Genomic DNA, 24,189 nt, shown 5'->3' on the forward strand with positions numbered 1-24,189 from the left:
AAACACACACATCATGATAGACACACCAACAGACAAATCAGAACACACAACACCACAACCAATCACAGAAAGATATAAAAGCACAAACACGACACCTGGTGGTCAGTATTAGCTGGAGAGGAGGACCAGGACAGACCTGCTACACGACACACTCAGGGAGACAGCACGTGCAGAGTATCCAGAACAAACTGTAGATAAGAGTTAAAATAAAATAGAGTTGTACCACATACAACTGTGTTGGCTCATCTGTGCACCAGAGCACCCAACACCACATAACCTGAAGGTTTGAGCTTCCAAAAGTTGGAAATAATAATTTTGGACTCTCCAGAAAAAGGTATTTTACATAATACCCAATAATCGTATCTGTGGGGTATGCAATTCAAGCTCATCAGTTACATAAGGGAACATAGGAATAATCCTGGTATTCTTTGACTTTGTTTTTACGGACACAATTTGAAGTCGTTTCAAAATTAACAGGCCGAGTGTTCTGTACCCTTGTCGTAAAACACTGTTTTGTGTTGACGCACACGGAATAAATGTGTATTTCACTTTTTAGACATTTGCAATTTGCTAACAACAATTTCAAAAGTAAACATAGCCCAGTAAATAACACCACCCCGCCCAACCAACAACCACACCCGGCCAACATGGCTTACACACTCAGTTCCCCAGTCCATCACTGATCACTTGAAATATTTTAATAGCTCATCATAAACCCTTCTGTAAAACATTTCCACAGCTTATGTAAAGCTAAAATTAGTCAGTGAACTTGTGAACTCAATCCATCACACCAGGCAAAGAAACAAAAGAAGCAAAAAGAAAAATTGGCAACTAAGAACCACGTCCTTATTTTGACTTTAATGGTTTTAAAAAAAACTTTCTGCAAGTTAGTGTATGGTGTGTGCGACATTGGGCCCCATGCCACCTCCCACATTTTGATGATGACTAATCTCTCTCTTGCAAGTATACTTGCACAACTTTTATACTGGACTACTGGGACTCAAACAATGTCCACTTGTTCTGCTATGTATTTTATGTTTTTTTTTCCTCAGAAAACGGATCTGTGCAAATGCATTTTTGAATTTTTGATTCAAACGTTAGGATCTCTGGGTTCTCTGCCTCTATCACTGTGAGAAATAGTAAACCGGGGGGGGAGGTAGTTAAACCACTTTGTGATATCCAAGCAGTCGTTATAATGCAAAATTAACATGAAGTTACAAAGAAAGGGGAAATTCTACCAGACCCTTGAAAATTGATTTGCAGATGAACTGAGGAGGTGAGCAAAATTAAAGAAAAGTGTTTTGGGCTTGTGTATCCAACGGGTTGATGTGATGCATTTAGTGTGTGGGTGAAGCATGTTTTCTGCTTTTGTATGTTGGTTTGCCTCTCTTTTTCAGCTCACAACGCTACAGCAGCAATGCCAAAAAAAAAGTCAAATATGGAAGTTTCTCCCTATCAGTACACAACCTCTCTATCAACAAGTCCTCGCCTGTGCCTTCTTGTGGTGACACGCAAAAGCTAGACCCTTGAGGAACTTTGGCCCTCAGACATGCAGGCCGACCCGCATGGGGACACACCCTTGCACTCATGAAGTAAACTCCCAGCTTTGGGGGATTAGCTCCACTGCCTTGTGGATGCCTCAAGGGAGATGAAGGTTAAGGAAGTAAACCCTGTCTAAATAAATCTGGAGTGGCGCCCAAAGGTAGACTGATGACTAAACACGTCATTTTTGGCAATTCCTGCAAGCAGGCCAGTGGCAAGCATAGTGCTTGGTATTCATTTGGACTCATCTGGGGAGGTTGAGAAGGAGTCCCTGATGATTGGGCACCCAGGGTCTTCATGAATCTTTGCCAGTCTTGCACACTGGAGAGGACACTTTAATTTCGCTGCAGAGTGTTAATAGAACACGGGAGACTGCAATTGCGAGTGATAAAATCCAACTCAATTGGCATAGAGAGTGGGTTCTACGGACTGTCTCCAAGGTTGGAGGGACCATCCTGTTCCATGGTCAGCTACCATCCACCTCGAGGCAGGAAGCCCTGACAAGTAAGGTGCTGACCCACCGTGATCCATCTGCTTTAAAGGGTTCTTGGAGTTTAGAGTCTCTGCTCATTGAGTAAGCTCAATCCATCACACCTGGCAAATAAACAAAATGAAGGAAGATGCCATCTCAGGACCACGTGCATAGGACTGACAGACAACTTGCACCTGGTCATTAACACAAATAAGTTAGCTGTGACTGAAATGGAACTTGATCGGCTGAACATCGACATAGCTTCTCGATAAGTGACCAGACTCCCTGAGAGCAGGTTACTGTTCAGAGGAAACATGTGGACAAGGTGTAGGCTTCGCTGTAAGGAACTCACTACCCTCAATGATGGATTCCTTCAAATCTGGTTCAGAACGTGTTCTCTCCATCTGTCACTCAACTTAAGCCGGGCCAGTTAATCTCATGAGTATCTATGCTGCAACGCTGTGCTCCACCACACAGGCAAAATACCAGTTCTGTGAGAAGATAGACACGGCTATCAGCAGAATTCGTAAGTGTCAATATTTTTACCTACTGGGGGATTTGAACATCAGAATGGGCATGGACCATCAAGCCTGGCCCCTCTTGCTTCAGACAATATGGCCTGGGAAAGATAATTGAGAACGGACAGAGACTACATGAGTGTTGCTGCTACCACAAGGTTTGTGTGACAAACACTTTATTTCAGAACAAACCATGCCACAAAGTGCTCTGAAGACATCCAAGATCAGGGCATTGGCCCCAATGATCATCATCTGATGTGACTCTCTCAACAGCATTCTCAACACAAGCGGCTACCACAGTGCTCACTCCCTGGTGTGCACTCGGGTTAGGGTGCAATCCTAGAAGCTTATTTTTAATCTAAAGCAGAAGCACCATCCTCGAATTAACATCAACCTACCCATATAAACACCATGCCATGCAACCTACCCATATAAACACCAACAGTTCTTCGACTTCATTGAATAGACGCTCTGGCATTCTGTAGAGCACAGAAACTAAATGAAATATACTCGGAGGCACCATATACAGTATTGCATTATCAACATGTAGAAAGCATGATGAAGAAGTGCTGCCAGGTTAGAGGCTAACATCACTTTGATGGAACCAGCCATTGGAGCCAAGTGGCTTACTTGCATTAGTTACAAGAAAATTTGAACAAGTAAACTCTGCGCTAAAAGTCGCTCCAGGTAACATCCAACTAGGCGATGACCAATGACTTTTGGTTACAACTTTTCCAGAACATCCAGACGTCCTTTGATGCAGGGAATGCTAGGGAATGTATGATGAGCCAATGAGTCAAAAAGCCAATCGGCTCATCAGCAAATGAAAATGGTTTAGTTGAAAACAAAGGCTGGGGAGGTCATCTCTGGCTGCAGAAAAACATTGGAGAGGTGGATGGAAGACAACTTTGAGTTGTACTCCAGGGAGAACACTTGTCACCAAGGAAGCTATAGAGAGCCTGCCTGTCATGGGAGAACTGGATGTTGAATCCACAGTGGAGTGGAGGACTTTAGTAAAGCTATTGACTCACCCTGGACTCACTTGCCATGGACAAGGCTCCATGTGCTGATGCTGTACCACCTGGACTCCTTAAGCACAGGAAAGCAGCACTCCTGCAGTGTTGCCCTTGTTAGACTACAGATCTTGCTGAATGCAGTTATCCAGAATCCCTGTGTGGTTTCAAAACTGGAAGATCGACAATTGACATGATCCTCTCAGTCCAGCAGCTGCAAGATAAATGTTGTGATCAAAGGAGACCATTATATGTTGCTTCATCTATCTAACCAAGTCATAGAGAATAGGAACATGAGCATTTGGTGCCTCATGCCTGCTCAACCATTCAACTTGATAATGGCTGTGGTGGCACAGTGGTTAGCACTGCTGCCTCATGCCACCGAGGACCCGGGATCGATCCCGGCCCCGGGTCACTGTCCGTGTGGAGTTTGCGCATTCTCCCCGTGTCTGCATGGGTCTCACCCTTACAAACCCAAAGCTGTGCAAGTAGATCGACCATGCTAAATTGCCCCTTAATTGGGAAAAAAAAAAGAATTGGGTACTTTAAATTTATTTAAAAAAAACACGATCAAGGTGGATTTTCTACCTTAATGCTATTTCCTGATGTCTTTAATATCTAGAAAAATTTATCAATTTCTGTCTTGAACAAACCCGATGACTGAGCCTCCAAAGCCCTCTGTGATAGACCATTCCAAAGACTCTCAACCCTCAGTGAAGAAATTCCTCCTCATCTCAGTCCTAAATGGCCTACTCTTAATCTGAGAATATGTCCAATGGTTCTAGGTACCCTGCACCAGGGGCAGCCTCCTTCCTGCGACACATGAGGGCCTGTCTGGGACCATGTGAACAGAGGTGGTATATTTAGACTACTGGAGAAAAAAGTCTGCCTTCCGAATCGGCTGAGTGTGACCTCTTTTGAAAATGAAATGAAATGAAAATCGCTTATTGTCACAAGTAGGCTTCAATGAAGTTACTGTGAAAAGCCCCTAGTCGCCACATTCCGGTGCCTGTTCGGGGAGGCTGGTACGGGAATTGAACCGTGTTGCTGGCCTGCCTTGGTCTGCTTTCAAAGCCAGCAATTTAGCCCTGTGCTAAACAGCCCACATGATATGTAAGGTCAGCTATGGCAGAGCAAAATTTGCAGTGGAGAAACTGGAGTCCCACACTCGCGTTCTGGAGTTAAACAAAGATAATTACGATGGCTTGCAGACAGATTTGGTTTTCGAGACAGGGCAGTATGACGAAAAGTTGGACCAGTTGATGAGCAGTGGCAGTTGTTTAAGGAGATATCCAATTCCTCCCGACTCTCACGTATTCCAGAGAGGAAGAGGGGGAAGAAACATACATGGCTAAGCAAGGAAGTTGAAGATAACAAAATCAAAAATTAAGGTATCGTATTGCAAAGGCCAGTGGCAGGCTGGAAGATTGAGAAACTTTTAAAGATTAACAAACAGTTACTAAAAAAGTAATAAAAAGAGCAGAGGGAATTTATGAAGGAAAGCTAGTGCAAAATATAAGAAAGGCTAGTAAGTATATAAAAGTGAAGAGAGTGGATAAAGTGAATGTTGGTCCCTTGGCGAATGAGATCTGGCTGTTAATAGTGAGGAACATAGAAATGGTGGAGATGCTAAATCAATATTTTTCCTCAGTTTTCACGGTGGAGGACACTCTTACCATCTCAATAGTAACAGATAATGCAGAGGTAATAGAAAGGGAAGACCTTGGAACAATCATCATCAATAGGGAAAAAGTACTGAACAAACTATTGGGATTGAATTCAGACAAGTACCCAGGCTCTGATGGCCTACATCTAGGGTCTTCAAGGAAGTGGCAGTGGAGATAGTGGATCCATTGGTTACAATATTCCAAAATTCCCTGGATGTGGGAAAGGTTGCAGTGGTTTGGAAAGATGCTTATTCAAGGGAGGGAGGCAGAAAATAGGAAACTATAGTCCAGTCAGGTTAATATATCTCATTGGGAAGTTGTTAGAATCCATTAGAAGTAAGTAATAACAAGATATTTAGAAAGTCAAAATACAATCTATCAGAGTCAGCATAATTTTATGAAGAGTAAATCATATGTGGGGCAGCATGGTAGCACAGTGGTCAGCGCAGTTGCTTCACAGCTCCAGGGTCCCAGGTTTGAATCCCGGCTTGGGTCACTGTCTGTGCGGAGTCTGCACGTTCTCCCCGTGTGTGCGTGGGTTTCCTCCGGGTGCTCCGGTTTCCTCCCACAGTCCAAAGATGTGCAGGTTAGGTGGATTGGCCATGCTAAATTGCCCTTTGTGTCCAAAAAGGTTAGGTGGGGTTACTGGGTTACAGGGATAGGGTGGAGGTGTGGGCTTAGGTAGGGTGCTCTTTCCAAGGGCCAGTGCAGACTCGATGGACCGAATGGCCTCCTTCTGCACTGCAAATTCTATGTCTATGACTAACTTGCTAGCGTTCTTCAAAGATGTAACAAACCAAATGGATAATGGGCATCCTGTAGATGTAATATATCTGGCTTTGCAGAAGGCATTTGATAAGGTGCCGCACAAAAGACCACGAGTAAAACTGCGTTTGGCGCGGAGAATCAACTTTCGCGCCAAAATCAGCCCCGCGCCAGCCCAGTGATTCTCTGGGACCCGAGAATCAGCGTTTTTGCGAAGTACTCCTCGTGGCTGGGGGCCATTGCCAGAGGCCCGCCCAGCGATCCTCCGCAACAACCGGCCGTGTTCCCGACAGCGTGGTTCTAACCACCTATTGCCGTTCGGGAACCTCGCGTGGCAGCTACGGACTCAGTCCGCGACCGCCCTGGTGGGGGGCGGGGGGATTGGGCACCGGGGGAGGGGGCCCTTATAGGCGGTCGGGGGACAGATCGGGCCAGTCAGATCTTCGGGCGCGCGGCCGTTCGGGGTGGGGGCCTACACCTTCCAGCTGCCTCCGCGGTCCGAGTCCGCCATGGCGCTCTGCGCGGCCACAGGAGGCCGCCGCTGTGCGCATGCGTGGACTCGAAACCGGAAGTCCGTGGGCCCGTTTACGCCGGTGTGGGGACATAGACACATTTTGGGAGAATCCAGCCCCACGTGGGATTAGGGGTAATTTATTAGCTTGGATAGAAGACTGGCTAACCGACAGAAGCCAGCGAGTGGGGATAAATGGGTCTTTTTCTGTAACAAGTGGGGAACCACAGGGTTTGGTCCTCAGACCTCAGCTATTTACAATATATATTAATTACTTGGATGTCGGGATAGAAAGTATATGATTTACTCTTCATAAAATTATGCCTAACGTAGGTGGGATAGTAAGCTGCAATGAGGAAATCAGAAATTTACGAATGGATATAGATAGATTAGGTGAGTGGGCCAAAGTTTGGCAGATGGAGTTTAATGTGGTTAAGTGTGAGATTATCCATTTTGGTTGGAAAGCTGGAACTGCAATTTATTATCGAAATGGAGAGAAACATCAGAGTGCTTTGGTGCAGAGGGATCTGGGTGTCCTTGTGCAAGAATCGCAGAAAACCAGCATGCAGGTACAGCGGGTAATAGGAAAGGCAAATGAAATTTCGGCCTTTATAGGAATAGAGTAGGGAAGTGTCGTTTCAACTGTATGAGGCATTGGTAAGATCCCATTTGGAGTACTGTATACAGTTTTGTTCCCCTTAATTGAGAAAGCTGGCCGCGTTTTAGTGCACCAACTGAGGTGGCAGGCTGCCTTCTGGGAGATTGTGCAGGTAAGGGACTCGGGTGGCAGTTTGGTTTCCGCCCCATTGGATTTGGATTGGATTGGATTGGATTTGTTTATTGTCACGTGTACTGAGGTACAGTGAAAAATATTTTTCTGCGAGCAGCTCAACAGATCATTAAGTACATGAAAAGAAAAGGAAATAAAAGAAAAGGAAATAAAAGAAAATACATAATAGGGCAACACAAGGTATACAATGTAACTACATAAGCACCAGCATTGGATGAAGCATACAGGGGTGTAGTGTTAATGAGGTCAGTCCATAAAAGGGTCATTTAGGAGTCTGGTAACAGCGGGGAAGAAGTTGTTTTTGAATCTGTTCGTGCATGTTCTCAGACTTCTGTTTCTCCTGCCCGATGGAAGAAGTTGGAAGAGTAAATAAGCTGAGTGGGAGGGGTCTTTGATTATGTTGCCTGCTTTCCCCAGGCAGCGGGAGGTGTAAATGGAGTCAATGGATGGGAAGCAGGTTCGTGTGATGGACTGGGCGGTGTTCATGACTCTCTGAAGTTTCTTGCGGTCTTGGGCCGAGCAGTTGCCATACCAGGCTGTGATGCAGCCCGATAGGATGCTTTCTATGGTGCATCTGTAAAAGCTGGTAAGGGTTAATGTGGACATGTCGAATATCCTTAGTTTCCTGAGGAAGTATAGGCGCTGTTGTGCTTTCTTGGTGGTAACATCAACGTGGTGGACCAGGACAGATTTTTGGAGATGTGCACCCCTCGGAATTTGAAACTGCTAACCATCTCCACCTCGGCCCCATTGATGCTGACAGGGGTGTGTACAGTACTTTGCTTCCTGATGTCAATGACCAGCTGTTTAGTTTGGCTGGCATTGAGGGAGAGGTTGTTGTCACTACACCACTCCACTAGGTTCTCTATCTCCGTCCTGCATTCTTACTCGTCGTTATTCGAGATCCGGCCCTCTATGGTCGTATCGTCAGCAAACTTGTAGATGGAGTTGGAACCAAATTTTGCCACGCAGTCGTGTGTGTACAGGGAGTAGAGTAGGGGGCTAAGTACGTAGCCTTGCGTGCCCCGGTATTGAGGACTAATGTGGAGGATGTGTTGTTGTTCATTCTTACAGATTGTGGTCTGTTGGTCAGAAAATCGAGGATCCTGTTGCAGAGTGGGGAGCCAAGTCCTAGGTTTTGGAGCTTTGATATGAGCTTGGCTGGGATTATGGTGTTGAAGGCGGAGCTGTAGTCAATAAATAGGAGTCTGATGTAGGAGTCCTTGTTGTCGAGGTGCTCTAAGGATGAATGTAGGGCCAGGGAAATGGCGTCTGCTGTGGACTGGTTGCGACGGTATGCGAATTGCAGTGGATCATGGTGTTCTGGGAGTATGGAGATGATACGCTTCATGATCAACCTCTCGAAGCACGTCATTACGACTGAAGTCAGAGCCACCTGACGGTCGTCATTGAGGCACGTTGCCTGGTTCTTCTTTGGCACCGGACCTCGGAATGGAGTAGGGACAGGTTAAAGATGTCCACGAATACCTCTGCCAGCTGGTCTGCGCAGGCTCTTGAGTGCACGACCAGGGATCCCGTCCAGGCCCGTCGCCTTCCGAGGGTTCACTTTCAGGAAGGCCGATCTGACTTCGGAAGCTGTGATGGTGGCTATGGTGAATTATGGACTGCTGGGGCACTCGACTGCGGATTGTTGGTTACCTGCTCGAACCGAGCATAGAATGCATTGAGTTCATCGGGGAGGGGTGCGCTGCTGCCGGAGATACTCTCGGCTTCGCTTTGTAGTCCGTTATGTTGTTTAGTCCTTGCCACAATCGTCGAGAGTCTGTCTGTGACTCTAGCTTAGGTTGATATTCTCTCTTGGCATCTCGGATGGCTTTGCGGAGGTCGTACCTGGATTTCTTGTATAGGTCAGGATCATCTGACTTGAACGCCTCAGACCTGTCCTTCAGTAGGGAGTCAATCTCGTGATTTGGGGAACGTACGTACTGCTTTCTTTGGCACACAGTCGTCCACACATTTGCTGATGAAGTCTGTGACGGTGGTGGCATACTGATTTAAGTTGGTCACTGAGTTCTTAAATATGGACCAGTCCACTGTCTCTAAGCAGTCACATAAGAGCTCTTCTGTTTCCTCGGACCAGCACTGCACGACCTTCTTAGCTGGATTCTCCCGCTTGAGTTTCTGCTTGTATGCCGGGAGAAGGAGCACCGCCTTATGGTCAGGGGATGGAACGGTAGGCGCCCTTGATTTTTGAGTAGCAAAGTGTTGTTGCCCCTGGTGGGACAGGAGATGTGCTGGTGGAATTTTGGCAGTACACTCTTGAGGTTGGCCTTGTTGAAGTCTCCGGCCGCGATGAACAAGGCCTCCGGGTGTTCTGGTTCGTAGTTGTTTATAACTGTGTACAGTTCGTCCAGCGCCTTCCTCACTTCTGCCTGGGGTGGGATGTAGACCGCTGTGATAATGGCTGAAGTGAACTCACGTGGAAGATAGTATGGGCGGCACTTCACAGTCAGGTATTCCAAGTCCGGGGAGCAGTGGGTCGCCATATTCAAGCACCAAGAGGAATTGATAAGGAGGCAAACCCCTCCACCCTTCGTTTTGCCTGGTGACACGGTGCGATCCGCCCAGGTTGTATGGCACAGTCCGGTGAGGCGGGGGTGAGCCATGTCTCTGTGAAACAGAGCACACAGCAGCCTCTTACTTCCCTCTGAGAGGTAAGTCTGGCGTTAAGTTCATCCAGCTTGTTTTCGATCGTTTGGAAGTTTGCCAGGAGTATGCTGGGGAGAGGGGTCTTGAAACCGCGTTGCTTCAGTCTACCTTGCAGACCACCGTGTTTCTCCCGCTTCCTCGGTCGGTGGCTGCGGCTGGACGATCCTGGGATCTGATGGGAGAAGTTTTGACCTTGTGGAAGGTAGGTGGTTACATCTGGCGGGGTCCAGGGCGGTGGCGGGGACCAGGGTGCTGGTTACGTTTCCGGGGTCGCGTCTGACAGGGTCCCGGGCGCTGATTGAGGTAGAGGGGTTGCTAGGGGGGCATGTTTGCGATCTGAATGGGTCCCGGCATTCTGCGGGCGCGTGAATACCTTGCAGCGCGTTCGAGTCCTCGCGCGGGGCCTCTGCCATTTCGGGGCACCTGGATCGTGGGCAGGGGCTTGCTGAGGCAGGTGAGGCTGAGTCCCGTGGTCTGTTCCCTCCCTGGGCGCACCTGGGGTCGGGTCTTGAAGTACGCCTGGTCGGGCCTCCACGTGGAGTTTTCTTTCTTCCATCTCCAGGTAGGTCGGGTTGCTGGGCGGGCCTCTCGGGTCGGGTCGCTGGGCGGGTCTCTCGGGGTCGAGTTGGGCTGGGTTTCGGCGTCGGGGGTCGGATCGGGAGCTCCAGGGACTGGGCCGGGCGATCCGGGAGCTGGCGTCGGCTGGTAAGCCAGGTTGGGAGCTCCGAGGTCCAGGTTGGCTCCAAATTGAGGTCGGGGCTTCACTTCCAGTTTTGGCCCGATCCACTTCCAGGTCGTGGAGGTCAGGTTGGGTCGGGTCAAAAGGTCTCCACGGGCGTCGGAGGATGTTCAAACCTGCAAGAAAAGATAAAATAGAGATGTTAGTAATAATGTTAGTCTTAGAATTAAATTTTAAAAGATTAGATCGAGTATAAGTTAAGTAAATAGTGGATCTGTTGGGGAGAGTTCGCAGAGAGTCGCCTCGCTCCGGCGCCATCTTCTGGACATTTTTTTTTTTTTTTTGATGGTTTTTTCATTGAAGGTTAACGCTGTTTGATGCCTTTTATCAAAGGCTCTATAGATCGGAGCACCGGGAGGAGAGTTCACCCATCTTGCAATTTTTGGATGGGTTATCCTTCCCGCTGGTGGAGGGGGGGAGAAGGGAAGAGTTGGAATCCTCATTGGGCCCTGAGGAGGTTATGAAATATATTGATTTAATACAATTGGTAAAGCTCCGGGACTGGAAGGTTTCCCCATCGAGTTCTATAAAAAGTTTGTGGGGCATCGAATCCACTGATATTGGACATGTTTACTGAATCCTTGACCTAGGGGGTATTGTCTGTTACATTGGTGCAGGCCTCTATTTTCCTGATTCTAAAAAAGGATAAGGACCCGACAGAATGTGGGTCGTATAGGCCTATCTTGTTGTTGAATGTTGATGCAAAAGTGCCGGCACTGCGGTTAGAGCCCTGCCATCCAGAGGTGATCTCGGAAGAACAGACAGGCTTTGTCAAGGATCGGCAGCTGTTGGCAAATATACGTTGATTATTAAACATTGTGTTCACCCGCTCTCCAGTGCCCGAAGTAGAAGTGATTATCTCGATGGATGCAGAGAAGGCGTTTGATAGCGTGGGGTGGGCGTGTCTCTCTTCGATTCTTGGGAGGTTTTATTTTGGGCCTAAGTTTATGTCTTGGATTCATCTTCGCTACAGGGCCCCCCCTGCAAGTGTTCGCAAAATGCCTTGAACTCGGGTTGCTTTCAGTTTAATAAGGGTATAAGGCAGGGTTGTCCATTGTCTCTGCTTTTGTTTGCTTTGGCTATTGAACCATTGGCCATAACGTTGAGATCTTTTACTGAATGGAGGGTGATAAAGCAGAGGGAGGGAGCATCGGGTGCCCTTTTTTTGCAGATGATCTGCTTCTTTATATCATGGACCCAGTCTCCGCCATGGTTGAGATAATGAAGCTACTTGGGAGCTTTGGCTCCTTCTGTGGTATAAGTTGAATTTGGAGAAGAGCAAATACTTTCAGGTCAATCCCCTGGGGAGGGGAGCCTATCTGAGGATGTGTCTTTTCGCCTTGCCTAGCTTTCGTTATCTGGGAATCCGGGTGGCCCATAATTGGGCCTCACTTTGTAAATTAAGTTATGCTATCTGGTGAATGGGTTAAATCTGACTTGCAGAAGTAAAATAATTCCCCCTGTCCTTGGCGGGCAGGGTACAGACTGTTAAAATAAATGTCGTCCTGAGGTTTTTATTTATTTTTCAGTGTCTCCCCATTTTTCTCCCCAAATCTTTCTTTGTCAGTTGAGTGGGCAAAACCCCAAGGATTTGTTGGGCGTTTCTTCAGAGAGAGCGAGAGAGAGACAGTCAGGTGGCTTAGCTTTACCTCATTTGCTATTTTATTACTGGGCAGTTAACAATGAAGAAGTACTGGGGTGGCTCAAGGATCTGAATTCCATATGGCGGGCACTTGTTCTAGCTTGGGGTCTTTGCTAACTGACTCTGCTCTGATTGCCCCTGAAAAATGTACCTTGAGTCTGGTAGTGGTGTGCACTATGAGGATTTGGAGGCAGTTTAGACAACATTTTAAGCTTGGCTCCATGTAGTTGTTAGCCCTTGCCCCTATTTGTGGTACTCATCCCTTTGTGCCAGCAAATTTAGATTAGATATTCAGGTCGTGAGGGAAAAAGGGTCGTTTGGGGACCCATTTATGGAGGGTAGGTTTGCCGGTTTTGAGGAGCTGTTGGACAAATTCCAACTCCCAAGGACTAATTTATTTCAGTCTTTCCAGGTTCGCGATTTCTTGCTTAAGGAGTTTTCTTCATTTTCCTTGGCACCGTCGCCCTCTCTCTTGAAAAGGATCTTATCTCTGGCCGATGCGGGTGAAGAAGGATTTCAGACATTTATGGCCAGATCCTGTTGGTGGAGCAGGCTCAGTTGGATGCGATGAAGACAGTTTGGGACCTTGGCGGGGGGGGGGAGGGGGGGTGCAGTGGTGTGGAGTGAGGCTCTTCAGGAGGTCAACTCTACCACCTCATATGCTAAGCTCAGCTTGATTCACTTCAAGATGGCGCACAGGGTGCATTTGACCAAGGTGTGGATGTGTTATTTTTTTCTCTGGGTGGAGGATACGTGCGTGCACTGTTCTTGGGCTGGCGAATCATACATGTTCTGGTCATGTCCTAAACTTGAAAGCTTCTGGGTCTCCTTCTTTAACATCATGTCAGAGATTCTTGATATCGAGCTTGTCCGCTGGTGGCCGTTTTCAGGGTTTTGGACTTGCTGGTGCTACAGACGGAGTGAAAGCGAAGGTCCTTGCCTTTGCCTCGTTGCTAGCCCGGTTGGGTGACCCAAAAGAGTTCTTGTATCTGGAGAAGGTCAAATACACCATTAGGGGGTCAATAGAAGGGTTCCACTCGAGATGGCAGCCATTAATTTCCCTTTTCAAAGCAATAGTCACCGTCAGCTGTTAGGAGGGGGTGGTTTAGTTATATGTTTGATCAGTGGAGTTGTTGAGTATTGATTGCATTATTTTTGCCTTGAGCTTTTATGTATTGGTGGTATTGTGTGGCATTATTTTGTTATGAAAATTTTCTTCAATAAAAATATATTTTTAAAAATTGGACTTACAATGGACGATTCCTTATGTGGGGCAATCTAGAACGAGAGGTCATAGTTTTAGGATAAGGGGTGACAGATTTAAAACGGAGCTGAGGGGAAATTACTTTTCTCAAAAGGTCGTGAATTTGTGGAATTCGCTACCCTGGAGTACGGTGGATGCCAGGACATTGAGTAAATTTAAGGAGGGTATTTAGTCAGTAAATACGTTTGAAGGGTCAAGGAGAACGGGCAGGAAAGTGGAGTTGAGGCTGAGAGGAGATCAGCCATGATTGTATTGAATGGTGAAGTGGGCTCGAGGGGCTGAATTGCTTACTCCTGTTCCTAGTTATGTTCTATCCAAGTCCCACATAATTTTGTACAACTCACTGAGGTCCCACCTCATCCTCCTCTGCTCCAAAGAAAACAAACCCAGCCTAACAAGCCTCTCTTCATAGCTGAAACATTTCAGCCCAGACCACTTCCTGGTCATCACCCGAGGGTGTCAGAGGGAGGTAGTGACAGAGGGAGGCAGTGACAAAGTGGTTCGGCCACTGGACTAGTAATCCAGGGAACCGGGTTTGAATCCCACCACAGCAGATGGTGAAATTTGAATTTGATAAAAATCTGGAATTAAAAGTCTATAACAATGACCATGAAGCCTTCATCAATTATTGTAAAGACCCAACTGCTTCACAAATGCTCTTTAGGGAAGGAAATCTGCTGTCCTTGTCTGGTCTGGCCTACATGTGACTCCAAATCCATCGCTATGTGGTTGACTCTTAAATGCCCCTGAAACTCCGTTCAAGAGCAATTTGGGATAGGCAATAAATGCTGGCCGAGTTGGCAACACTCACATTCCATGAATAATTTTTAAAAACTTAATATTTGAAAGCTGTTCCTTCTTGCCCGAGATCTAAGACATCATCACAGAGTTGCTGTTCACTGACAATGTTGCATCACCATTCCATATTGAGGAATGTCTTTGGACTCTCATGCCTGTAAAGAGTTTTGTTTGGCCATCAGCATCAGGAAGACAAATGTCATCGTCCAAGGTGTTATACCAGCATCTCGTAGCATTGTCAATATGGAGATTGTTGCTGCTTCGCATATCTGGGCTTCACGATCACCAGCAATCTGCCACTTGATGTTGAAATCAACCCAGGCATTGCAAATGCTGCAGCTGTTATGTCCTAGCTAAGTAAGAAAGTGTGGATCTACAGAAACCTGCCTGAGAACATCAAAACTGTGAGTCTACTAAGCCTGTGTCCTCAGCACACTTCTCTGCAGTGCCGAGACCTGAAAGCTTTCTAACCTTTAATGGCAAAAAATGGCATGGCTAAAAATTCTGACAGAAGCATGAGGAGTTTTTGGAAGCTGGTGTTCTAATAGCTAGAGCATGATGAAATGGTCATTGTTTCCTTAGGGTGTAATTCTGGGAAGATTAAGGTGTCTCTTTCGTGCCAACTTTAAAAAAAACGACTCCAGTGAACACTTCCTTGTACAGTGAGTCTAAACCTAGCTTGTACAGATTTGCATAACCAGGTGCATTCATGATGGTATCATTTCGCCAAATGCTTCAGTAAACGAGGAAAGTCAGGTAGTTCAGCTAATTCAGATATGTGAACATACTTGTGTTGCAAATTTATCCAAAGCATCCTTCAACGTTAAAGAAAAATGCAAAACACTTGTGACTGTGCCGAAATTGAACTATTGAGTGAAAGGTCAACCACAATAGGTTAATAATCTTTATTACTGTCACAAGTAGGCTTACATTAACGCTGCAATGAAGTTACTGTGAAAAGCCCCTAGTCGCCACATTCCGGCGCCTGTTCGGGTACAGAGGGAGAATTCAGAATGTCCAATTCACCTGACAGCACGTCTTTGGGGACTTGTGGAAGGAAATAGGAGCACCCGGAGGAAACCCACGCAGACACAGGGAGAATGTGCAGACTCCACACAGACAGTGACCCAAGCCGGAATCGAACCCGGGATCCTGGCGCTGTGAAGCAACAGTGCTAACCACTGTGCTACTGTATCACATATGGGACTTGATGCTATAGGATTTTGCACATACCAGTTGCCTAATGTACATTTTGTTGCATTGTTTCAGTACTAGGGGGATTGTGGGTGCCAAGAATAGTACATTATTTATCTGTTAACTTAGTACTAATTTTAAAACCACAAGTCAGCTGAAGCTCATTGCATTACTTTTAAATTTTTCCTAACATATTTGACTGCATTTTTGTACCACAAATTAGCATCCCTGCAAAGCAGTCGTTAGCACTGCTGCCTCATAGCTCCAGGGATCTGGGTTCAATTCCGGCCTTGGGTGTCTGTCTGTGTGGAGTTTGCACTTACTCCTCGCGTGGGTTTCCTCCGGTGCTCCAGTTTCCTCCCAAAGTCCAAAGATGTCCAGGTTAGGTGGATTGGCCATGCTAAATTGTTCCTTAGCGTCCAAAGGGTTAAGTGCGGCTGCTGGATTAGGGAGATAGGGTGGAGGCGTGTGCTTAGGTAGGGTGTGCGTTCCAAGGACTGGTGCAGATTTGATGGGCTGAATAGCCTCCTTCTGCACTGTAGGAATTCTACCAGATATGAAAGTTTGGAATAAAGTTTCTGGTGCCACTTTTCAGAAAGCTGAAATGGCTGGAAAGCTCCACAAGTTGGTGAACAGGTTATTATAGTATTCATGTGTAAAAATTCAGCAGGCTTAAAATGGGGGGGGGGGTGTGGTGTTATGGGCCAGGGTTTAGAGAACCCCAAAGTGTATCATGAAGTTCACCTGACCCACAACTTTTAATAGGTTGTGGTATGGGGAGCACACGGCCCACTCTACAGGTGTGGTACAGCAGAAATGGAAAAGTATTTTTTAAAGCAAAACAATGTTTATTCTATGAACTCAAGTTAACCTTTTTAAAACATACAGTGAACATCTTAGCAACCATTAATTCAAATGCAACCCCCAAAGAATACAACACTAAGTAATCCTTTAAGCTTTCTTTTAACATCCCTAAGACTTAAAGTCCCTTTTACCAGAAGCACATCAAGTTAAAGTCACTACTGTTATTAGTTTTAAATCACCAGGATTGATTTAGTCTTTAGATTACAGAGAGAAGCTCTAATACACCTTCTGGCTGTGACTGCAGCTATCCAGCTCTGAAAACGAAACTAAAACACACCCTGCAGCAAATAGCCTAAAATGGCAGTAAAAAGCTGACAGACAGCCCAGCTCCACCCCCTCTCTGACATCACTGCAGTAATAAATACCCATTTCTTAAAGGTACTCTCACATGACAGTGGGCCTATAATTTCCTCATTGTTCTGTTTTAAATTATTCAGCTGAGTTTAATTGTGGCGGCCTTCCTATTTCTGCTCCACAATCGGAGAACCTTGTGATGGGCTTCTATTTGTTTTGTGGTTGGCCTGTGGCTGTTCTTCAATTTACAGTGAAATTATATACCATAACACCTGATGTATTTTCCTCCTCAACTTTTAGGATATCAGAGTGAGCAACAAACTTCCAAACTTACCAATGCCCAAGGTGTATTCATAGGTTTGTTTGTCATAAAAACATAAATGTTGGAGCGACTAAAATAGTGCATTTCAAAGTGGAAGGTGATAAGGAAATAGATTTCAGCAGCACAAAGTGAAACTAAATGCCAAATTGAATTTGATCTGTTTAAACAGCAGTCATTTTTAAAAACTTTATTTGAGTTTTGGTCTTGTCTCAGTGCTGCTGGGACCCCTCATGTTGTGGTTGTAAGAACTACGTGCACTTTTCCCAAGTGTGGCCTAACCGTGACATTGTATAACTCCAGAAAGACCCCAGCTGGCAATTCCCACGTTTTCTCCAGATAAAACCGCTGTTAAGTTGTCTTTTGTAAGATGTTAGCTGGCTCAGCTGAGTTTACTCTCAGACCACACCGGCACTGCCCACACACCACCTGCAAATTTAACTACATGTCACTTAAGACTGCAAATTCAATCATCTTATACATATTGAGATATAAAAACATATAACAGACCACGTGGACACTGCCTATATTGACTTGACTCCCACTTCCATCCTTCCGGCACGATAGCACAGAGGTTAGCACTGTCGCTTCCCAGCATCAGGGCCCCAAGTTCATTTCCTGGCTTGGGTCACTGTCTGTGTGGAGACTGCATGTTCTCCCGGTGTCTGTGTGGGTTTCCTCCGGGTGCTCTGGTTTCCTCCCACAGTCCAAAGATGTGCAGGTTAGGTGAATTGACCATGCTAAATTTCCTTTAGTGTTGAAAAAAAAGAGGTTAGATGGGCTTACTGGGATATGGGGATAGGGTGGAGGCGTGGGCTTAAGTAAGGCGCTCTTTGCCATGGGCCATGCAGACCCAATGGGCCGAATGGCCTCCTTCTGCACTGTAAATTCTATAATTCCGTTTAACCAACAACAAATCTGGGTCTTGTCCGTGGCTTGAAGCATAAATCACTTTATTGGTTTGTTCAGATGACATTTCCAAAATAATTTGCCTACTTTAGCTCCATTTTAAAGCCTCTCATTGTACTCATTTTGTTTTCCTGCAGTTCATCAAGGAAGATATGAAAGACAAAGATCCTACCAGTAAAGGCAATACATTCCATAAAGAAGACAAACACATCACAGTGAGAGACCTGTGGAACCACTGGAAAAACTCACAAGGTAGGGCTCTACAGGGGCTATTCAGAATAATAGGCGCTGCTTCTGAGTAGTACGTATCCATGCGAAGGTGTGCTGTGTGACTTGATCTAAACCAGTTAGAGACTGGCTGTATAACACTTGGCTGAATTCTTTGCAATGCTCTAAGCACTTAACTAGTTCCTGTATTCAGTCCCTCACCCAGATTCCAGCTGATCATGTGACTAGTAATCTAAACAGCTCTACAGTGGACTTTAAATAAAGAGTTTTTAAAAGTAAATTTAGAGTATCCAATTAAGGGGCAATTTAGTGCAGCCAATCCACCCGCCCTGCTCATCTTTGGGTTGTGGGGGTGAGACCCACGCGGACAGGGAGAGAATGTGCAAACTCCACACGGACAGTGACCCAGGGCGAGGATCGAACCCGGGTCCTTGGCGCCGTGAGGCAGCAGTGCTAACCACTGCGCCACCATGCCGCCCTAATTTAAATAAAGAGTTCACAGTGATTTCAGATGGTTTTCAGTTAAATACGTTGTGAGTGCTAATTGCCATTCGCCACCACTTTGACCCCTGAATAAAAATGAAGGACAGCTATAATCACGGTAGTGTTTCCAGCTATCTGTTCAGCTTACTTTTGGAGGATACACCAGTTACAATTGATGTTTTTGTGGACTTGCGCAGCAATTCCGGTCAGGTATTTATGTTAACTGGTTTTGTGTTCCACTGCCTCCTACCTGGAAATTTAACTGAACAAAAAAAAAACGCATTATAATGAAAGCTTTGTAATACAGGTTTGGAATACAACTTCCACTGTGACCTCTGCTCTGCTGAAATGAGCAAAACCACTTGATTGACAGAGCAAATTGAACAGACAGCTTTTAAGATTAAAATATCAAGATAAATACTGCATTGTTTTGGTGATGCTTTTTAAAAGAAGAAAAGAAACACTATATTAAAGAGGCAAACACTTTGTCCGAGTAGGACAAGTGATTTTCTAGCTATTTAGAGTAAACCATTCCATCTTATGTAGCAATTAAACTCCCAGGGAAGAAATCGTGACCGAATGTAGTCTTGAGGTGAAAAAGGGTGTGCAGTCTTTTGTCTAGAACATGAAAGATGGCATTCGGTCCCCATTTTAACATAAGGACCGGTTGTGTGATTTTACATTTCCATTATAGTTTCCTATGTACATGTTTCCAGTGCAAACTACCGCCGTAAACTTGTCATCTGGAATTTTATCTCCCTGAGAGTAGGGAACGCAGCCTCTCCATCTGGGACAGAGTGTAATTATGCATTGACATGTTCATGCTGAGAGCCTCCAACATGAAGAAAGGAAGCTATAATTGAACAAGTTAAGAATTTAAATGAGTTAAAAATTTAGGTACAGTAAATTCTCACTTAACGTTGTGGTTTGTTCCTGAATATCATGACTTTAAGTGAAGCATGGGTTCCGGTAGAATTTGGTTCTATAGGATCCACCCTGTCAGAAAAAAGCATTAAAATATTATACCCTGCAGATTGAAATACTTTACATTGCTCAGTTCCTACATTGGAGAACTCGCCAACGATGCTGCTACCCGAACCTCCCACTCCCTAATCCTTCTGGTTGCTGCAGATCTTTCCCCTTCCTCGACCCCGCAACTTGTGGTCTCTTACCATGCCTGAACCACCCTCTCTTCGAACCACGAGTAATGACTTTCAAACAAATCTCGTGATGCTCAGCGAGATTACAGACCCCATTAACTTACTGACGTTAAAATGAAACTGGGGCTTGATGTAAAATGTAATGTATTATTAGATTTGACTTATTTTTGTGCATTTCCAATGTCAGGTTTGTGGCACATTTGAGAAAATCCAGCTCTGACTGGAATTAATATGGGTTTATCCAGACCATCGTTTTGTGAGTGATGTGATGAAAGATCAACATCAACTTATTCCATCCACAGGGTCAGGCACCAAATATGCATTAATGTAACCAGGCACATCAGAGCCTGAGATTGAATGAGGTATTGCATAGTTTATTTTCATATAGAAGTGGTAGTGCCTAGTTAGATACACTGGCTGACATTGTACAAAGTCACATGAACCAGGAAGGTTCTTTGTTGAATCGTTGATTTGTACTGTTTTAGTTCATCTCCATTAACGCAGCAGTGGTAATGTCAAAACTTGGTTGAACCTGGCTTTTTTTTGTTCCTGGCTATTGCTTAGTCACCTTTGCAAAGAAATATGCTTGGCATTTATAAACCGCAGGCTAGCATATGTTTGGGCTTGGATGTGTAACACCCATACCAAATTACCAATACCTCACACATGAAGAATGATGAGAAGGTATAATCAGTGTGTGGAACCATACTCGAGTATGAGTCAACATCTTTAGGAAAGGATTGGGAAAATGTGCAGTGAATCCTATTGATGACTAAGTTAAATGTATTGCTCATTGAACTGAAGTACAGTATGATGGAAGAATATGATGACTTTCATAATAATATTTATCATAAAAATATAATAATATAACATAACATAATCTTTATTAGTGTCACAAGTAGGCTTATGAAGTTACTGTGAAAATCCCCTAGCCGCCACACTCCGGCACCTGTTCAGATAGAGAAACTAATGGAGTGGTGCAGCGACAACAATCTCTCCCTCAATGCCAGCAAAACTAAAGAGCTGGTCATTGACTTCAGAAAGCAACGTACTGTACACACCCCTGTCAGCATCAACGGGGCCGAGGTGGAGATGGTGAGCAGTTTCAAATTCCTTGGGGTGCACATCTCCAAATACCTGTCCTGGTCCACCCACGTCGACGCTACCACCAAGAAAGCACAACAGCGCCTATACTTCCTCAGGAAACTAAGGAAATTTGTCATGTCCACATTAACTCTTACCAACTTTTACAGATGCACCATAGAAAGCATCCTATCGGGCTGCATCACAGCCTGGTATGGCAACTGCTCGGCCCAGGACCACAAGAAACTTCAGAGAGTCGTGAACACCGCCCAGTCCATCACACAAACCTGCCTCCCATCCATTGACTCCATCTACACCTCCAGCTGCCTGGGGAAAGTGGGCAGCATAATCAAAGATCTCTCCCACCCGGCTTACTCACTCTTCCAACTTCTTCCATCGGGCAGGAAATACAGAAGTCTGAGAACACGCACAAACAGACTCAAAAACAGCTTCTTTCCTGCTGTTACCAGACTCCTAAACGACCCTCTTATGGACTGACCTCATTAACAATACACCCTGTATGCTTCATCCGATGCCGGTGGTTACATTGTGCACCTTGTGTTACCCTATTAGGTATTTTCTTTTATTTCCTTTTCTTTTCATGTACTTAATGATCTGTTGAGCTGCTCGCAGAAAAATACTTTTCACTGTACCTTGGTACACGTGACAATAAACGAATTCCAATCCAATCCAGGTACACAGAGGGAGAATTCAGAATTTCCAATTCACCTACCCATTATTAAATGTACCCACAAAGTAAAGTCACCATAGTCCCAGAAGACCATAGGATGCTTTCCTCTTTAAGGGTGATTGCTAACTGGTGGTGATTTAACCTGAGGATCACCGAACGTCAGGCGAGAGGCACGGTTGAGAAGGCGGAGCCTTCATGAATAACATGAATGTATGTGCACTTCGGTTGTTGGCGTTCGAGCGGTGGCTGAAAATAGAACTTATCACTTTCTGGCCAGTATTCTAGATTCATGGATGCAGGACAACTATGCTATGGGGGTGATATTGGTCATCATCATTCGGGCAAAATGTTTCTTTTCCATTAAACTCAATAAGTGTTTATGTTGGAGGATAAACAGCTTTTAACTCTATAAACAGCTCAGGGAAGGAGCGGGTTAACCACAGAACACACACCATAATGAAACTCAGTGACTGAAGTTGGTTACAGTCTATGAAACAAGATAAGTAGAATTATTTCCTACTTTCAGCAAATATCAATAAATATTCTGTAGTTTAATCATGGGAATGGGTTGAATCCATTTTGTTTTGGAAGGAATTGAAAACACTTTGAACTCTGCAGAGGGTGGCAGTAATTGATTTTTAAACTCCCGGCACCTATCGAAAAGAGTTGAGTGAAATTAAATGCGTGGCAACGGCTTCCAACTCCATTATGTTGACCAGAGGGGAAAAAAAGAAATCTAGCTCATCACAAGATATATATCTGTGGGCAGAAGATACACTGTGTGGATTAAATCAGAAACCGCCAAGAATTGGTTAAAAACGTGCTTTCAGCAGGTACTTGCCTGGATACCTATGGATCTGAACTGTTCACTGCTGGAAAAAGTGGCTTTGAGACTGAGGCTCAATATGAAGCGGATAAAATTATACATCGGGCGAAATGTTTGGCATTGGAGTCTTTGTATTTCTCTAAGAAGTGTTAACATCTTCCAATCTGTTTTGTGCAGCTTTAACTGTCCACATTTGCAAATGATGAATATTAAATTTTATACTGCCTCATTGTTTGGGCCATTTCTGGCGATGTAATCTTAAGAGTAAAATGCTGGATCTGTTGTTGGCGGTTTTAGCTGGAGTATACGTTACTACTTGGTGGAGTGTTTTATCAGTCTTGCTGTCAGTGATCTGTAAAATAATTGCACTTAATAAGAGATGATGCCTGAGGGCAGCTGCGTTTACTGAAGTTTGCAACCTCTGTGAATAGTGGAGTATTTAAGTACCTTATTCAGCGTCAGGCTCTGATGTGTCTAGTTACATGAGTGAAGAGTTATATTTGGTGCGTGACCCTGTAGATGGGATAAGTTGATGTTGATCTTCAGTCACTTCACTCATTAATTCGATGGTCTGGATAAACACGTACGAACTCCAGCCACAGGGATGGATTTTCCCAAATGGTTCACGGTTCTGATGCGGCCTCGTTTCAGGACAATGGCAGGACGTCGGCCTCAATCTTCCTGGAAGTGGCCATTAAGAGGCCATCTAACTGGAGCCTTAATCAGATGGCCCGCAATAAACTCAGGCTGTCAGCTCCACCAGGTGAGGTGGATGCTGCTGAGCCCGCCAAGCGAGCATGAGGGAGCCTTAACATGGGAGGGGCCCTAGGTTGCTTACAGATAAGTCAACAATAAATAAGCCCAAACCTGTTGGGGTCATTGGGATGGAGAGCGAACCCTTTTGCAGATGTAATGATGGCCAGAATTCTGGCCTTAATCACAATGGCCCTGCCAGTCTGGCATTGAGTATCTGACTCGATTGGTCACATGGCCTGCTACTGAGGGGCTGTCCCAATTTGACACATTGTCGGGGGCTACTCCAATGGCAGGAAACTAACTACTGGTGCCATCTCAAAATGAACCCTAAATGTAACCTCAGTTGACCCAATCGGCTGCTTGATGCCATGGAGCAGGCAGCCAACCTGAGCGGCAGTCCATTCCTGGGGAAAATCTCCTGGAAGTGGGAATGCATTGGGGAGTTATTTAGGCATGGCTTCCCACCTCCAAGCCTGCCTCTACATAGTCAGGAAAATGTAACTCTTTGTACCTGAGGCACAAATCCCATTCATTGCTGTCACATGGAGCTGAGCAGAATTCTGATTGAAATGAAAACTGCAGTGCAGCAGGAGGCCATTCGGCCCATCGAGTCTGTCCCGGCCCTCTGAAAGAGCACCCCACCTAGGCCCAATTCCCCACTCTATCCCTATAACAGCACCTAGGGGCAATTTAGCATGGCCAATCCACCTAACTTGCAGATCTTTGGACTGTGGGAGGAAACCCACACAGACATAGGGAGAATCTGCAAACTCCACACGGAATCGAACCCTGGCCCTTGGAGCAGTGAGACAGCAGTGCTAACCACTGTGACACATTTATAACCTGACTAATTGATTTGAATGAGTGGTGGCCCTAATTAAATGTTTGCTGCTGGACAAAGAGTTCAAATTATTTGATTCTAAACCCACATTTATTATTTGAAATCATATAATTTCACTTTGATAAAGCATTAGTTTAAGGAGGTCCCTGT

The 24,189-nt window shown here is 45.4% G+C and overlaps 1 protein-coding gene across 2 annotated transcripts in view; it reads left to right on the forward strand.

The window, feature by feature from the left end:
* stim2b (stromal interaction molecule 2b) overlaps positions 1–24,189 on the forward strand; it is a 212,473-nt gene that overhangs the window by 115,247 nt on the left and 73,037 nt on the right. For both annotated transcript variants that reach the window (XM_072496536.1, XM_072496537.1), the window contains one exon: positions 18,109–18,223. In XM_072496536.1, the coding sequence (XP_072352637.1) occupies positions 18,109–18,223 (115 nt within the window). The remainder of the gene's footprint in view (positions 1–18,108; positions 18,224–24,189) is intronic.

The sequence above is a fragment of the Scyliorhinus torazame genome, chromosome 3, assembly GCF_047496885.1.
Source record: "Scyliorhinus torazame isolate Kashiwa2021f chromosome 3, sScyTor2.1, whole genome shotgun sequence".
In the NCBI taxonomy this organism is placed as follows: domain Eukaryota; kingdom Metazoa; phylum Chordata; class Chondrichthyes; order Carcharhiniformes; family Scyliorhinidae; genus Scyliorhinus; species Scyliorhinus torazame.